This window comes from Heptranchias perlo, chromosome 13, assembly GCF_035084215.1.
Source record: "Heptranchias perlo isolate sHepPer1 chromosome 13, sHepPer1.hap1, whole genome shotgun sequence".
In the NCBI taxonomy this organism is placed as follows: Eukaryota; Metazoa; Chordata; class Chondrichthyes; order Hexanchiformes; family Hexanchidae; genus Heptranchias; species Heptranchias perlo.
The window spans coordinates 58490514-58508296 of NC_090337.1; the positions used below are offsets into that span (position 1 = coordinate 58490514).

The 17783-nt window shown below is 44.6% G+C and overlaps 1 protein-coding gene across 5 annotated transcripts in view; it reads right to left on the reverse strand.

The window, feature by feature from the left end:
• yeats2 (YEATS domain containing 2) overlaps positions 1–17783 on the reverse strand; it is a 188966-nt gene that overhangs the window by 20000 nt on the left and 151183 nt on the right. For all 5 annotated transcript variants that reach the window (XM_067995545.1, XM_067995543.1, XM_067995546.1 and 2 more), the window contains 2 exons: positions 16006–16114; positions 13556–13632 (listed from right to left, as the gene is read on the reverse strand). In XM_067995545.1, the coding sequence (XP_067851646.1) occupies positions 13556–13632; positions 16006–16114 (186 nt within the window). The remainder of the gene's footprint in view (positions 1–13555; positions 13633–16005; positions 16115–17783) is intronic.

Below are 17783 nucleotides of genomic sequence, written 5' to 3' on the forward strand. Positions count from 1 at the left end.
ATCACTGACCCTAACACAGTGTAAATACAGCACAATCACTGACCCTAACACAGTGTAAATACAGCACAATCACTGACCCTAACACAGTGTAAATACAGCACAATCACTGACCCTAACACAGTGTAAATACAGCACAATCACTGACCCCTTCACACTGCAAATACAGCACAATCACTGACCCTAACACAGTGTAAATACAGCACAATCACTGACTCTAACACAGTGTAAATACAGCACAATCACTGACCCTAACACAGTGTAAATACAGCACAATCACTGACCCTAACACAGTGTAAATACAGCACAATCACTGACCCTAACACAGTGTAAATACAGCACAATCACTGACCCTAACACAGTGTAAATACAGCACAATCACTGACCCTAACACAGTGTAAATACAGCACAATCACTGACCCTAACACAGTGTAAATACAGCACAATCACTGACTCTAACACAGTGTAAATACAGCACAATCACTGACCCTAACACAGTGTAAATACAGCACAATCACTGACCCTAACACAGTGTAAATACAGCACAATCACTGACCCTAACACAGTGTAAATACAGCACAATCACTGACCCTAACACAGTGTAAATACAGCACAATCACTGACCCTAACACAGTGTAAATACAGCACAATCACTGACCCTAACACAGTGTAAATACAGCACAATCACTGACCCCTTCACACTGCAAATACAGCACAATCACTGACTCTAACACAGTGTAAATACAGCACAGTCGCTGAACCCAACAGGCTGTAAATTCAACAGTCACCGACCTCTACAGACTGTAAATACAACAGTCACCGACCTCTATAGACTGTAAATACAACAGTCACCGACCTCTATAGACTGTAAATACAACAGTCACCAACCCCTACAGGCAGTAAATACAGCAGTTACTGAGCCCAACACACTGCAAATACAGCACTGTCATCGACCCTACACACTGTAAACACAGCCGTCAATGACTCTTACACTCTGTGAATACAGCACTGACTCCTACATTCTCAAAATATAGCATAGTCACTGACCCCCTTCACACTATAAATACTGCTGTCACGGAACCCTACGCATTATAAATACAGCACAGTCACCAACCCCTACACACTGTAAATACAGCACAGTCACCAACCCCTACACACTGTAAATACAGCACAGTCACCAACCCCTACACACTGTAAATACAGCACAGTCACCAACCCCCACACACTGTAAATACAGCACAGTCACCAACCCCTACACACTGTAAATACAGCACAGTCACCAACCCCTACACACTGTAAATACAGCACAGTCACCAACCCCCACACACTGTAAATACAGCACAGTCACCAACCCCCACACACTGTAAATACAGCACAGTCACCAACCCCTACACACTGTAAATACAGCACAGTCACCAACCCCTACACACTGTAAATACAGCACAGTCACCAACCCCTACACACTGTAAATACAGCACAGTCACCAACCCCTACACACTGTAAATACAGCAGTCACCAACCCCTACACACTGTAAATACAGCACAGTCACCAACCCCCACACACTGTAAATACAGCACAGTCACCAACCCCTACACACTGTAAATACAGCACAGTCACCAACCCCTACACACTGTAAATACAGCACAGTCACCAACCCCTACACACTGTAAATACAGCACAGTCACCAACCCCTACACACTGTAAATACAGCACAGTCACCAACCCCTACACACTGTAAATACAGCACAGTCACCAACCCCTACACACTGTAAATACAGCACAGTCACCAACCCCTACACACTGTAAATACAGCACAGTCACCAACCCCTACACACTGTAAATACAGCACAGTCACCAACCCCTACACACTGTAAATACAGCACAGTCACAAACCCCTACACACAATAAATGCAGCAGTCGCCGGCCCCTACACAAGGTAAACACAGCACAATCACTGACCCTAACCCACTGTACATACAGCAAAGTCACCGGCCCCTACACATTGTAAATGCAGCATAGTCACTGACTCCTTCACACTGTAAATACAGCACAATCACTGACTCCTTCACACTGTAAATACAGCAGTCACCGATCTCTACACACAGTAAATAGAACACAGTCACCAGCCCCTTCACACTGTAAATACAGCACAATCACTGACCCCAACACACTGTAAATACAGCACAATCACTGACCCCAACACACTGTAAATACAGCACAATCACTGACCCCAACACACTGTAAATACAGCACAATCACTGACCCCAACACACTGTAAATACAGCACAATCACTGACCCCAACACACTGTAAATACAGCACAATCACTGACCCCAACACACTGTAAATACAGCATAGTCACTGGCCCCTACACACTGTAAATACAGCACAATCACTGACCCCTACACACTGTAAATACAGCACAATCACTGACCCCAACACTGTAAATAGAGCACAGTCACCGGCCCCTACACACTGTAAATACAGCATAGTCACTGGCCCCAACACACTGTAAATACAGCACAATCACTGACCCCAACACTGTAAATAGAGCACAGTCACCGGCCCCTACACACTGTAAATAGAGCACAGTCACCGGCCCCTACACACTGTAAATAGAGCACAGTCACCGGCCCCTACACACTGTAAATAGAGCACAGTCACCGGCCCCTACACACTGTAAATAGAGCACAGTCACCGGCCCCTACACACTGTAAATAGAGCACAGTCACCGGCCCCTACACACTGTAAATAGAGCACAGTCACTGGCCCCTACACACTGTAAATAGAGCACAGTCACCGGCCCCTACACACTGTAAATAGAGCACAGTCACCGGCCCCTACACACTGTAAATAGAGCACAGTCACTGGCCCCTACACACAGTAAATAGAGCACAGTCACTGGCCCCTACACACAGTAAATACAATCTATAAATACAGCAGAGTCACAGACTGCTACACACTGTGAATACAGCACTGTCATTGACCCCTACACATTGCAAATACAATCTGTGAATGCAGCGCAGACACTGACCTCTACACACTGTAAATACAACACAGACACCGATCATTACACACTGTAAACAGAGCACAGTCACCAACCCCTACACACTGTAAATACACCACAGTCACAAACCCCTACACAAGTTAAACACAGCACAATCACTGACCCTAACACACTGTAAATACAGCAAAGTCACCGGCCCCTACACACTACAAATACAGCATAGTCACAGACCCCTACACACTGTAAATTCAGCACAGTCATCAACCCCTACACACTGTAAATTCAGCAGTCAACGACCTACACACTGCAAATACAGAAGTTACCGACCCCTACACATTCTAAATACAGAAGTTACCGACCCCTGCAAACTGTAAATACAAAAGTTACCGACCTCTACACACTGTAAATTCAGCACAGACATCGACCACTACACACTGTAAATACAACACAGTCACCGATCATTACACACTGTAAATAGAGCAGTCACCAACCCCTACACACTGTAAATACAATCTGTAAATACAGCACAGTCATGGACTGCTACACACTGTAAATACAGCACTGTCACTGACCCCGACACACTGTAAATACAGCAGTTACCGACCCCTGCACACTGTAAATACAGAAGTTACTGACCCCTTCACACTGTAAATACAGAAGTTACTGACCCCTTCACACTGTAAATACAGCAGTTACCGACCCCTGCACACTGTAAATACAGAAGTTACTGACCCCTTCACACTGTAAATACAGAAGTTACTGACCCCTTCACACTGTAAATACAGAAGTTACTGACCCCTTCACACTGTAAATACAGAAGTTACTGACCCCTTCACACTGTAAATACAGCACAGTCACCGACCTCTACACAGTGTAAATTCTGCACAGTCATCGACCCCTACATACTGTAAATACAGCACAGTCACCGATCATTACACACTGTAAATACAGCAACACACTGTAAAGGATATAAAGTGGCTGGTGAAATGCTGGGCGGAAACGTAGTAGATGAAATTTAACGCAGAAAAATGCGAAGTATTAATTTCGGTAGGAAGAACGAGGAGAGGCAATATAAACTGGAGGGCACAGCTCTAAAAGGGTATGGAACAGAGAGATCTAGGGGTATATGTGCACAAATCGTTGAAGTTGGCAGGGCAGTTTGAGAAAGCGGTTAAAAAAGCATACGGGACCCTGGGCTTTATAAATAGAGGCATAGAATACAAAAGCAAGGAAGTCATGATAAACCTTTATAAAACACTGGTTCGACCACAACTGGAGTATTGTGTCCATTTCTGGGCACTGCACTTTAGGAAAGATGTGATGGCCTTAGAGAGGGTGCAGAAAAGATTTACTAGAATTATTCCAGGGATGAGGGACTTCAGTTACGTGGATGGACTGACGAAACTGGGGTTATTCTCCTTGGAACAGAGAAGGTTGCAAGGAGATTTGATAGAGGCATTCAAAATCATGAAGGGTCGAGACAGAACAGAAAGAGAGAAACTGTTCTCATTGGTGGAAGGGTCAAGAACCAGAGGACACAGATTTAAGGTGATTGGCAAAAGAACCAAAGGTGGCATGAGGAAAAACTTTTTTACACAGCGAGTGGTTAGGATCTGGAATGCACTGCCCGAGGGGGTGGTGGAGGCAGATTCAATCATGGCTTTCAAAAGGGAACTGGATAAGTACTTGAAAGGAAAAGATTTGTAGGGCTATGGGGATGGGCGGGGAGTGAGACTAACTGGATTGCTCTTGCATGGAGCCGCAGGGACTCAATGGGCCGAATGGCCTCCTTCCGTGCTGGAACCTTTCTATGATTCTATGAAATACAGCAATCAATGACCCATACACACAGTAAATAGAGAACAGACACCGGCCCCTACACACTGTAAATACAGCTCAGTCACTGACCGCTTCAGACGGTGAATTCAGCACAGTCGCCGACCACTCACACGGTAAATTCAGCATTCACTTATCCCTACACACTGTAAATACAGCAGTCACTGATCCCTACACACTGTATATACAGCAGTCACTGATCCCTTCACACTGTAAATACAGCACAGTCACTGATCCCTACACACTGTAAATACAGCAGTGGCTGACCCCTACACACTGTAAATACAGCATTCACTGATCCCGACACACTGTAAATACAGCACAGTCACTGACCCCTTCACAAGGTAAATACAGCGGAGTTACCGACACTTCACACTGTAAATACAGCAGTGGCTGACCCCTACACACTGTAAATACAGCACATTCACTGATCACTACACACTGTAAATACAGCATTCACTGATCCCGACACACTGTAAATACAGCACAGTCACTGATCCCTACACACTGTAAATACAGCACATTCACTGATCCCGACACACTGTAAATACAGCACAGTCACTGATCCCTACACACTGTAAATACAGCATTCACTGATCCCTTCACACTGTAAATACAGCATTCACTGATCCCTTCACACTGTAAATACAGCAGTCACTGATCCCTACACACTGCAAATACAGCAGTCACTGATCCCTACACACTGTAAATACAGCATTCACTGATCCCTTCACACTGTAAATACAGCAGTCACTGATCCCTACACACTGCAAATACAGCAGTCACTGATCCCTACACACTGTAAATACAGCAGTCACTGATCCCTACACACTGTAAATACAGCATTCACTGATCCCTACACACTGTAAATGCAGCATTCACTGATCCCTTCACACTGTAAATACAGCACAGTCACTGATCCCTTCACACTGTAAATACAGCACAGTCACTGATCCCGACACACTGTAAATACAGCACATTCACTGATCCCTACACACTGTAAATACAGCATTCACTGATCGCTTCACACTGTAAATACAGCAGTCACTGATCCCTACACACTGTAAATACAGCAGTCACTGATCCCTACACACTGTAAATACAGCAGTCACTGATCCCTACACACTGTAAATACAGCAGTCACTGATCCCTTCACACTGTAAATACAGCACAGTCACTGATCCCTTCACACTGTAAATACAGCAGTCACTGATCCTTACACACTGTAAATACAGCAGTCACTGATCCCTTCACACTGTAAATACAGCAGTCACTGATCCCTTCACACTGTAAATACAGCAGTCACTGATCCCTACACACTGTAAATACAGCAGTCACTGATCCTTACACACTGTAAATACAGCAGTCACTGATCCCTTCACACTGTAAATACAGCAGTCACTGATCCCTACACACTGTAAATACAGCAATCACTGATCCCTTCACACTGTAAATACAGCAGTCACTGATCCCTACACACTAAATACAGCACAGTCACTGATCCCTTCACACTGCAAATACAACAGTCACTGATCCCTTCACATTGTAAATACAACACAGTCACTGATCCCTTCACACTGTAAATACAACAGTCACTGATCCCTTCACATTGTAAATACAACACAGTCACTGATCCCTTCACATTGTAAATACAACACAGTCACTGATCCCTTCACACTGTAAATACAGCAGTCACTGATCCCTACACACTGTAAATACAGCAGTCACTGATCCCTTCACACTGTAAATACAGCACAGTCACTGATCCCTTCACGCTGTATATACAGCAGTCACTGATCCCTTCACACTGTAAATACAGCATTCACTGATCCCTTCACACTGTAAATACAGCAGTCACTGATCCCTACACACTGTAAATACAGCATTCACTGATCCCTACACACTGTAAATACAGCAGTCACTGATCCCTACACACTGTAAATACAGCAGTCACTGATCCCTACACACTGTAAATACAGCAGTCACTGATCCCTTCACACTGTAAATACAGCACAGTCACTGATCCCTTCACGCTGTATATACAGCAGTCACTGATCCCTTCACACTGTAAATACAGCACAGTCACTGATCCCTTCACACTGTAAATACAGCATTCACTGATCCCTACACACTGTAAATACAGCAGTCACTGATCCCTACACACTGTAAATACAGCATTCACTGATCCCTACACACTGTAAATACAGCATTCACTGATCCCTACACACTGTAAATACAGCAGTCACTGATCCCTTCACACTGTAAATACAGCAGTCACTGATCCCTACACACTGTAAATACAGCACAGTCACTGATCCCTATACACTGTATATACAGCACATTCACTGATCCCTACACACTGTAAATACAGCATTCACTGATCCCTACACACTGTAAATACAGCACAGTCACTGATCCCTTCACACTGTAAATACAGCAGTCACTGATCCCTACACACTGTAAATACAGCACATTCACTGATCCCTACACACTGTAAATACAGCACATTCACTGATCCCTACACACTGTAAATACAGCACAGTCACTGATCCCTACACACTGTAAATACAGCACATTCACTGATTCCTACACACTGTAAATACAGCACATTCACTGATCCCTACACACTGTAAATACAGCACAGTCACTGATCCCTACACACTGTAAATACAGCACATTCACTGATTCCTACACACTGTAAATACAGCACAGTCACTGATCCCTTCACACTGTAAATACAGCAGTCACTGATCCCTACACACTGTAAATACAGCACAGTCACTGATCCCTACACACTGTATATACAGCAGTCACTGATCCCTTCACACTGTAAATACAGCACATTCACTGATCCCTACACACTGTAAATACAGCACAGTCACTGATCCCTACACACTGTAAATACAGCACAGTCACTGATCCCTTCACACTGTAAATACAGCAGTCACTGATCCCTTCACACTGTAAATACAGCAGTCACTGATCCCTTCACACTGTAAATACAGCACAGTCACTGATCCCTACACACTGTAAATACAGCACAGTCACTGATCCCTACACACTGTAAATACAGCACAGTCACTGATCCCTACACACTGTAAATACAGCATTCACTGATCCCTACACACTGTAAATACAGCATTCACTGATCCCTACACACTGTATATACAGCACATTCATTGATCCCTACACACTGTAAATACAGCACAGTCACTGATCCCTTCACACTGTAAATACAGCAGTCACTGATCCCTTCACACTGTGAATACAGCAGTCACTGATCCCTTCACACTGTAAATACAGCATTCACTGATCCCTACACACTGTAAATACAGCACAGTCACTGATCCCTTCACACTGTAAATACAGCAGTCACTGATCCCTTCACACTGTAAATACAGCACAGTCACTGATCCCTTCACACTGTAAATACAGCATTCACTGATCCCTACACACTGTAAATACAGCACAGTCACTGATCCCTACACACTGTATATACAGCAGTCACTGATCCCTTCACACTGTAAATACAGCAGTCACTGATCCCTTCACACTGTAAATACAGCATTCACTGATCCCTACACACTGCAAATACAGCACAGTCACTGATCCCTACACACTGTAAATACAGCACACGGACTGCAGCGGTTCAAGAAGGCGGCTCACCACCAACTTCTCAAGGGCAATTAGGGATGGGCAATAAACGCTGGCCTCGCCAGCGACGCCCACATCCCGCGAACGAATAAAAAAAAATACAGCACAGTCACTGATCCCTATACACTGTAAATACAGCACAGTCACTGATCCCTATACACTGTAAATACAGCACATTCACTGATCCCTACACACTGTAAATACAGCAAAGTCACTGATCCCTACACACTGTAAATACAGCACAGTCACTGATCCCTACACACTGTAAATACAGCATTCACTGATCCCTACACACTGTAAATACAGCAGTCACTGATCCCTGCACACTGTAAATACAGCACAGTCACTGATCCCTTCACACTGTAAATACAGCATTCACTGATCCCTACACACTGTAAATACAGCATTCACTGATCCCTACACACTGTAAATACAGCAGTCACTGATCCCTATACACTGTAAATACAGCACATTCACTGATCCCTACACACTGTAAATACAGCACATTCACTGATCCCTACACACTGTAAATACAGCACAGTCACTGATCCCTACACACTGTAAATACAGCACATTCACTGATCCCTACACACTGTATATACAGCAGTCACTGATCCCTATACACTGTAAATACAGCACATTCACTGATCCCTACACACTGTAAATACAGCACATTCACTGATCCCTACACACTGTAAATACAGCACATTCACTGATCCCTACACACTGTAAATACAGCAGTGGCCGGAAGTCAACAACATGTTGTTGAGGGATTTAATAAGGTGCCATGTAAATGAATGTTTCATTTCTCCTCTGCAAAACTACAATATTCTGACACATAGACATAGAGATACAAGGTTTTTATTTTTTTTATTCGTTCATGGGATGTGGGCATTGCCGCGAAGGCCAGCGTTTATTGCCCATCCCTAAATGCCCTTGAGAAGGTGGTGGTGAGTCGCCTTCTTGAACCGCTGCAGTCCGTGTGGTGAAGGTTCTCCCAGAGTGCTGTTAGGCGGGGAGTTCCAGGATTTTGACCCAGCGACGATGAAGGAACGGTGATATATTTCCAAGTCGGGATGGTGTGTGACTTGGAGGGGAACGTGCAGGTGGTGGTGTTCCCATGTGCCTGCTGCTCTTGTCCTTCTAGGTGGTAGAGGTTGCGGGTTTTGGAGGTGCTGTCGAAGAAGCCTTGGCGAGTTGCTGCAGTGCATCCTGTGGATGGTACATACTGCAGCCACAGTGCGCTGGTGGTGAATGTTTAGGGTGGTGGATGGGGTGCCAATCAAGCGGGCTGCTTTGTCCTGGATGGTGTCGAGCTTCTTGAGTGTTGTTGGAGCTGCACTCTTCCAGGCAAGTGGAGAGTATTCCATCACACTCCTGATTTGTGCCTTGTAGATGGTGGAAAAGCTCTGGGGAGTCAGGAGGTGAGTCACTCGCTGCAGAATACCCAGCCTCTGACTTTCACTTGTAGCCACAGTATTTTTGTGGCAGGTCCAGTTAAGTTTCTAGTCAATGGTGATCCCAGGTTGTTGAAGGTGGGGGATTCGTCGATGGTAATGCCGTTGAATGTTAAGGGGAGGTGGTTAGACTCTCTCTTGTTGGAGATGGTCATTGCCTGGCACTTGTCTGGCTCGAATGTTACTTGCAACTTATCAGCCCAAGCCTGGACGTTGTCCAGGTCTTGCTGCATGCGGGCATGGACTGCTTCATTATCTGAGCGGTTGCGAATGGAACTGTACACTGTGCAATCATCAGCGAACATCCCTACTTCTGACCTTATGATGGAGGGAAGGTCATTGATGAAGCAGCTGAAGATGGTTGGGCCTAGGACACTGCCCTGAGGAACTCCTGCAGCAATGTCCTGGGGCTGAGGTGATTGGCCTCCAACAACCACTACCATCTTCCTTTGTGCTAGGTATGACTCCAGCCACTGGAGGGTTAACTCCCTGATTCCCATTGACTTCAATTTTACAAGGGCTCCTTGGTGCCACACTCAGTCAAATGCTGCCTTGATGTCAAGGGCAGTCACTCTCACCCTCACCTTTGGAATTCAGCTCTTTTGTCCATGTTTGGACCAAGGCTCTAATGAGGTCTGGAGCCGAGTGGTCATGACGGAACCCAAACTGAGCATCGGTGAGCAGATTATTGGTGAATAAGTGCCGCTTGATAGCACTGTCGACGACACCTTCCATCACTTTGCTGATGATTGAGAGTTGATTGATGGGGCGGTAATTGGCCGGATTGGATTTGTCCTGCTTTTTGTGGACAGGACATACCTGGGCAATTTTCCACATTGTTGGGTAGATCCCAGTGTTGTAGCTGCACTGAAACAGTTTGGTTGGAGGTGTGGCTAGTTCAGGAGCACAAGTCTTCAGCACTACAGCTGGGATGTTGTCGGGGCCCATAGCCTTTGCTGTATCCAGTGTACTCAGCCGTTTTTTGATATCACGTGGAGTGAATCGAATTGGCTGAAGACTGGCTTCTGTGATGGTGGGGATATCGGGAGGAGGCCAAGATGGATCATCCACTCGGCACTTCTGGCTGAAGATGTTTGCAAATGTTTCAGCCTTGTCTTTTGCACTCACGTGCTGGACTCGGCCATCATTGAGGATGGAGATGTTCACGGAGCCTCCTCCTCCCGTTAGTTGTTTAATTGTGAACCACCATTCACAACTGGATGTGGCAGGACTGCAGTGCTTTGATCTGATCCGATGGTTGTGGAATCGCTTAGCTCTGTCTATAGCATGTTGCTTCCACTGTTTAGCGTGCATGTGGTCCTGTGTTGTAGCTTCACCAGGTTGGCACCTCATTTTTAGGTATGCCTGGTGCTGCTCCTGGCATGCTCTTCTACACTCATTTATTATGATAGTCAGACAGATAGGCAGATCAAGATTGGCAGTTATAGGATAGTTATAGATAGACAGAAAGATAAATGGATGTAGCCCCAGATTTTGCTGGAGCGGGGCATCTTGCAGCATGCCCTGTTAGACTTGTTTGTGCTGGTTTATGTTTTAAAATCTTTTAACCACAAAACTGCTGGAAGTGCGAGCTGGTAACGGTGCGCGATGACAACAGGGCATCTGGGACCTTGGTGAGTAACGCAACAATCAGTGTATCTCCTCAACCAATGTGATTAAACGACTGAGAAATAAACTGGTGAAGGACTGAGAAAGAGAGTGAATTCAATGTCAAATCAGGTCAGAGAAAGAAATAAAGAGAGGGAAAGAAAGATTGAATTGAGAGAGACATTTTTAAAATCTCCAAGAATAATTCACAACCTGAAGGCATGAAACTCCACACTTATAATTGTTTCCATTCTGGGCAAGAGAGGTTGATTGGCAGTCATTAACAATTATCACGATGTTAAAAGGATACTTACACTGTTAATTACTAGACTTAACTTTCTGTGGTGAGTTTAATGGACAATTAATATGCAAATGCAGCAACGTCATGAAAATCACGGTGAGGTTAAGGGCGAGATGCCGTTTTCGCGAAGGTCATGGCGGAGCGGCGCAAATCGGCCAGCAATTCACGGGGTATCTCTTCCTCGCCACAAGTTGTTGGCCAATTTGCACATTAAAAAGGGCCTGTGTCGTTCGGACACCGTTATTATTTCAGCAAATTCTGGGAATAAACATGGAGATAAAGATAGAAGGATAGATACAGATAGAGAGATAGAAATAAATAAATAGATGGATAAATATAGATGGAGACAGAGAGATGGGTAGATAGAAAAACCATAGTCAACTTGTAAGAATATAAATATGTTTTTACATTATTCTAATATAGGACAAAGGCCAAACACAGTTAATATAGCAGAACTGGTTTAAGTTGTGTGCTTGTGAATCATGTCTTTTCCCCTCAATGATGCTGATAACATTGGAGAGGATGAATTTCAGGGCCAAAGACCCTGTAAGGCTAGGCTTTTAAAACATAGGCTTTTGATCACAGCAGGGGGGAGTGTAAGAGAGGAGATTACTGCAATATAAAAAGGCAATAGGTTCCTTTTACTATAGAGCATAACATCAAAACGTTTGTGTAACAAATACTATGACTTGGCAATCTGTTCAAATAATTAAGTGTCATAAAACACCGAATAGTATTGCATCCAGCAGGAATCAGTCCAGAAAAGAAAATGGTATAAAAAGAGATACAACGTTTCACTCAGTCGGGACTTTTGCCGGCCTTCAAGACCAAGTAACGGGAATAGGCTTGGATAAGCCATTCTCGCGATTTCCCCTAGAAGTTCCCTGCACAGATGGTTTTAGACGTAGGGCTAAATGTGCACAATTCTGTATGCAATGTTTAAGATGAATGTTTTGAAGCAAGAATAAATTGTTAGTTCTCATACACATTACTGTCGCTAGCTTTACGAATCTGTTAAAAGAATGAGGAAGGAATTATCCCAACATAACTAAGTAGCAGTTTTTGAGTAGAGCGGGGAAACTAATGCAGAAAGCCTCTAGCTACAAACATATGTCAACATAAACAGCTTTTTTTGATTGCAAAATACTGAAGAGCAACCAAGGGTAGGACAATGAGGTAAATCAGGAAGATAGGGTGAGCTGACATCAAACTTGGGTCTCAAAGGCTTGTAGACTGTAGGAGGAAGAACAGACAGAGGGAGGTGAGGCGTTCTGGTTTTGCGGTTCCTGGTAAAGAATGAGTTGGGAGTAGGAGAGACGACAATGATTTCAAAACAGTGAGGGTGCAGGACGGAGAAAGAGTGCACGGGACAGGGTATTTTCAGCTACTGAGGGACAGGGCAGGAGAGGAAAGTTCACTGACCACAGTGTGATTGATATTTACATGCGTCAATAATTCAATACAGTTAATTTTGTCCCTGTTTACTAACAGCACTAAATAACCACGCCCGGAACATGTGCTCCTTGAGAGTTCCGCATCGGCGCGAAGTGGAAATTGTTTTTGTACTGACTTGAAACCCGCCCAATGTGAACGCACCGGATTTGCTGCCACCGCACGGTTTGAGAAAGGCTAACTGCCGAATCAAAAGTTAAAACGAGCGTTGCAACTGAAAGAAAATCAAACAGCTTGACTCACTTTTCTCAGGCACGATCAGCGGCGCCTTCTTTAGGATGGCGGTCAGTAGCTGCTGCACATTTTCAATGTATTCAAGGCTAATGGCAGTAAGGAATAAGAGACCAGTCAGTGCTCTGTGTGCCACCAAAGCAGCAACACCTAATACCCAGTTCTGACCAAATCATTAACCTGTCTTTTCTCTTCAAAGATGCTGACGGGCCTGTTGGGTATTTCCACAGTCAGACTTATTTTAAACACAGTAACGCCTCACTGAACTGTGACAGTACAGAAGGCTAGAACAAGAAGGGCGACTGGTGTGTCACTAAACATCTCCCAAGTGAGATATTGGTACCGCAAACTTTAACAATGCAGGGCATGGTCAGTCAGCGGGATCTTTTTTATCTGTTCGTTTTCTCCCCTTCTCTCCTACCTGACTGGCAGCTGCCTGCCCTATAGTGCCTTACTTAAGTGTCTGTTCTTCTTCTCTGAAGCTAGACAAGTGAGTGCTGGCAAGTTATTCGACTGTGGTAGACTTCACAGGTGTGCATTACCCATCATTCAGACATGCACTTTCCAGGGGTGATGTGATCAGGTCTTCCCCACCATTCCAGGAAGACTAAGGTCAAATGTAGCTGAGATCTGCTAACTCAGTACAGGCCAGAGTACACCTTACCTGGGAGTCTTTGATGGGACAGTGCAGAGAGCTTTACTCTGTACCTAACCCAATCTGAACCTAACCTTGGAGTGTTTGATGGGACAGTGTAAAGGGAACTTTACTCTATCTAACCCATAATGTACCTGACCTGGGAGTGTTTGATGGGACAATGTAGAGGGAGCTTTACTCTGTATCTAACTCTTTCTGTACTCTACCTTCGATAGAAAAACATCTAGAACCTGAAAATATAATAACGAAGTCAGTACGGATTTCAAAAGGGACGGTCATGCTTGACTAACTTTACTGAATTATTTGAAGAGGTAACAGAAAGGGTGGATAAGGGTATGCAGTAGATGTAATATATTTGGATTTTCAAAAGGCCTTCGATAAAGTAAAAGAAAGACAGACTTGCATTTATATGGCGCCTTTCACGATGTCCCAAAGCACTTTACAGCCAATGAAGTACTTTTGAACTATTGTAATGTAGGAAATGCAGCAGCCAATTTGTGCACAACAAGGTCCCACAAACAGCAATGTGATAATGACCAGATAATCCGTTTTTTTAGTTGAGGGATGAATACTGGCCAGGACACCGAGGAGAACTTCCCTGCTCTACTTTGAAATAGTGCCATGGGATCTTTTACGTCCACCTGAGAGGACAGACAGGGCCTCGGTTTAACATCTCATCCGAAAGACGGCACCTCCGATATTGCAGCACTCCCTCAGTACTGTAATGAAGCATCAGCCTAGATTTTGTGCTCAAATCTCTAGAGTGGGTCTTGAACCCACAACCTTCTGACTCAGAGGCAAAGACTGCTACCCACTGAGCCACAGCTGATGTATGAGTACTGCATAGTAGATTCATGACTAAGGTGGAATCTGGGGACAAGTAGCAGAATGGATAGCAGGCTGGCTACAAAACAGAAAACAGAGAGTAGGGGTTAAAGGTATTTACACAAACTGGCAAAAGGTGGGAAGTGGTGTTGCACAAGGATCGGTGCTGGGACCACTGTTGTTCACAATTTCCATCAACGATTCGGGCTCGGGAATTGGAAGTACAATTTTAAAATTTGCAGACGACACCAAATTGGGAGGTGTAGTTAATACCAAGGAGAACTGCGACAAAATACCGGAAGACATTAATAAACTTGCAGAATGGGCGTGTAATTGGCAAATGATTTTCAATATAGAAAAGTGTGGGGTGGTGCATTTTGTTAGGAAGAATAAGGGGACCACATATTACTTGGATAATCCAATAGGGAATTAAGAAGAAACTTCTTTACCCAGTGAATGGTTAGAATGTGGAACTCGCTACCACAAGGAGTAGTTGAGGCGACTAGCATAGATGCATTTAAGCGGAAGCTCGATAAACACATGAAGTGGGGAGGGAGGAGGCTCGTGTGGAGCATAAACAACGGCATGGACCAGTTGGGCCGAATGGCCTGTTTCTGTGCTGTACATTCTATGTAGTCTATATAACCTTGGAGTGTTTGATGGGGCAGTGTGGAGGGAACTTTACTCTGTATCTAACCCATGTTGTACCTGACCTGGGAGTGTTTGATGGGACAGTGTGGAGGGAACTTTACTCTGTATCTAACCCATGTTGTACCTGACCTGGGAGTGTTTGATGGGACAGTGTGGAGGGAGCTTTACTCTGTATCTAACCTGTGCTGTACCTGACCTGGGAGTGTTTGATGGGACAGTGTGGAGGGAGCTTTACTCTGTATCAAACTCGTGCTGTACCTGGCTTTTTAAACTGAACACGACTGGTAGGCATCCATAGAAAAGGGATTTGAGAATAAAATGCTCGACTTACTCAATAATTTCAACTGCCCCTTCCAGTCCTGCTCGTTCCACTTTCACGCTGTCTGCTGTGGGAAGTGTGGGGCTGAAGGGAGCTCCTGCAGAGCCAGGCTCTGTCTTCACTGTATAAAGAAATGGCAGAACGATAATCAGACATTACATGACCCACTGACAGGAAGCAGGCAAACCAAAGACAGATAAATTGGCCTATCTTTGTAAGGATCTTACACATCGTGTTTAACCCCTAATGCGCTTGTTAATAGTACACCCAATCCTAACTGCTTTCCTACAACTTCATCTAATTGTCCTGGTGTAGGACTCACAGGCAGGGCTAAGAAAAGTCATTCAGATTTTTGCCTAGAGATATGGAAGTCAGTTCAATTAGTTTAAAACCATGTCATATTTTTATTCATTCTCAATTTTTATAATTGTGAGCCAAACTTCTGTGGGATGTGGTGCTGTGACATCACTGTGCACCATTACACAGGATCCATTGGCTGCAGACTGTGTAATGCTGTGATATTGCTGTACAACACTCACTGATGAACCTCCCAGCAGGGGTCACTGGACTAGGAGCAGGAAACCTGGCTGATTTTGCCTGCTTTTGCCCAGGGCACTGAGGACAATTGTAGAATCCCTGATGTTGTCCCAGTTAAGATCAGTTAACTCAGCACACAGCCGGGAATTGAGTTTGTACATTCTGGTCTGCGTGGCTCAATTGAGCCAGCAAGGGAATATCCACAAATATTTTAAGAATATATGTTTTCATTTGTACAACAATGGCCTGCTCCAGGCTAAAGTGGCCACTGTGGGAGTTTAGTTAGCGATGGCATCACTGAGCTAGGTCCAACAGGAAGATGAACATCTCTTCTTCTAATGTTGGTTTGCTCTACCACAATCATCCTTCTATATCTCTCCCTCCTCCTGCACTAAAAACAGCTAGTTAGGTCATTCACAGCAAACTGCGGTGAAGTATATTAAATAAATGTGTGATTTTCCCCCTCCCCCCAATATAGGGTTTCTTGCTTTTTGGTTTTCAATTCAGGAGCACGGCAGTGGGAGATACCATGTTGGTTAATGGGGGACAATCAGATGAGATAGCTCGACTCTGCTTACTGTAGCTCTGTCCAACGGATCTCCAGCCTGTAACATTGTCCAACAGATCTCCAGCCTGTAACACTGTCCAACAGATCTCCAGCCTGTAACATTGTCCAACAGATCTCCAGCCTGTAACATTGTCCAACAGATCTCCAGCCTGTAACATTGTCCAACAGATCTCTAACCTGTAACATTGTCCAATAGATCTCCAGCCTGTAACACTGTCCAATAGATCTCCAGCCTGTAACACTGTCCAATAGATCTCCAGCCTGTAACACTGTCCAACAGATCTCCAGCCTGTAACATTGTCCAACAGATCTCCAGCCTGTAACATTGTCCAATAGATCTCCAGCCTGTAACACTGTCCAATAGATCTCCAGCCTGTAACATTGTCCAACGGATCTCCAGCCTGTAACATTGTCCAACAGATCTCCAGCCTGTAACATTGTCCAACAGATCTCCAGCCTGTAACATTGTCCAATAGATCTCCAGCATGTAACATTGTCCAACAGATCTCTAACCTGTAACATTGTCCAACAGATCTCCAGCCTGTAACACTGTCCAATAGATCTCCAGCCTGTAACATTGTCCAATAGATCTCCAGCCTGTAACACTGTCCAATAGATCTCCAGCCTGTAACACTGTCCAACAGATCTCCAGCCTGTAACACTGTCCAACAGATCTCCAGCCTGT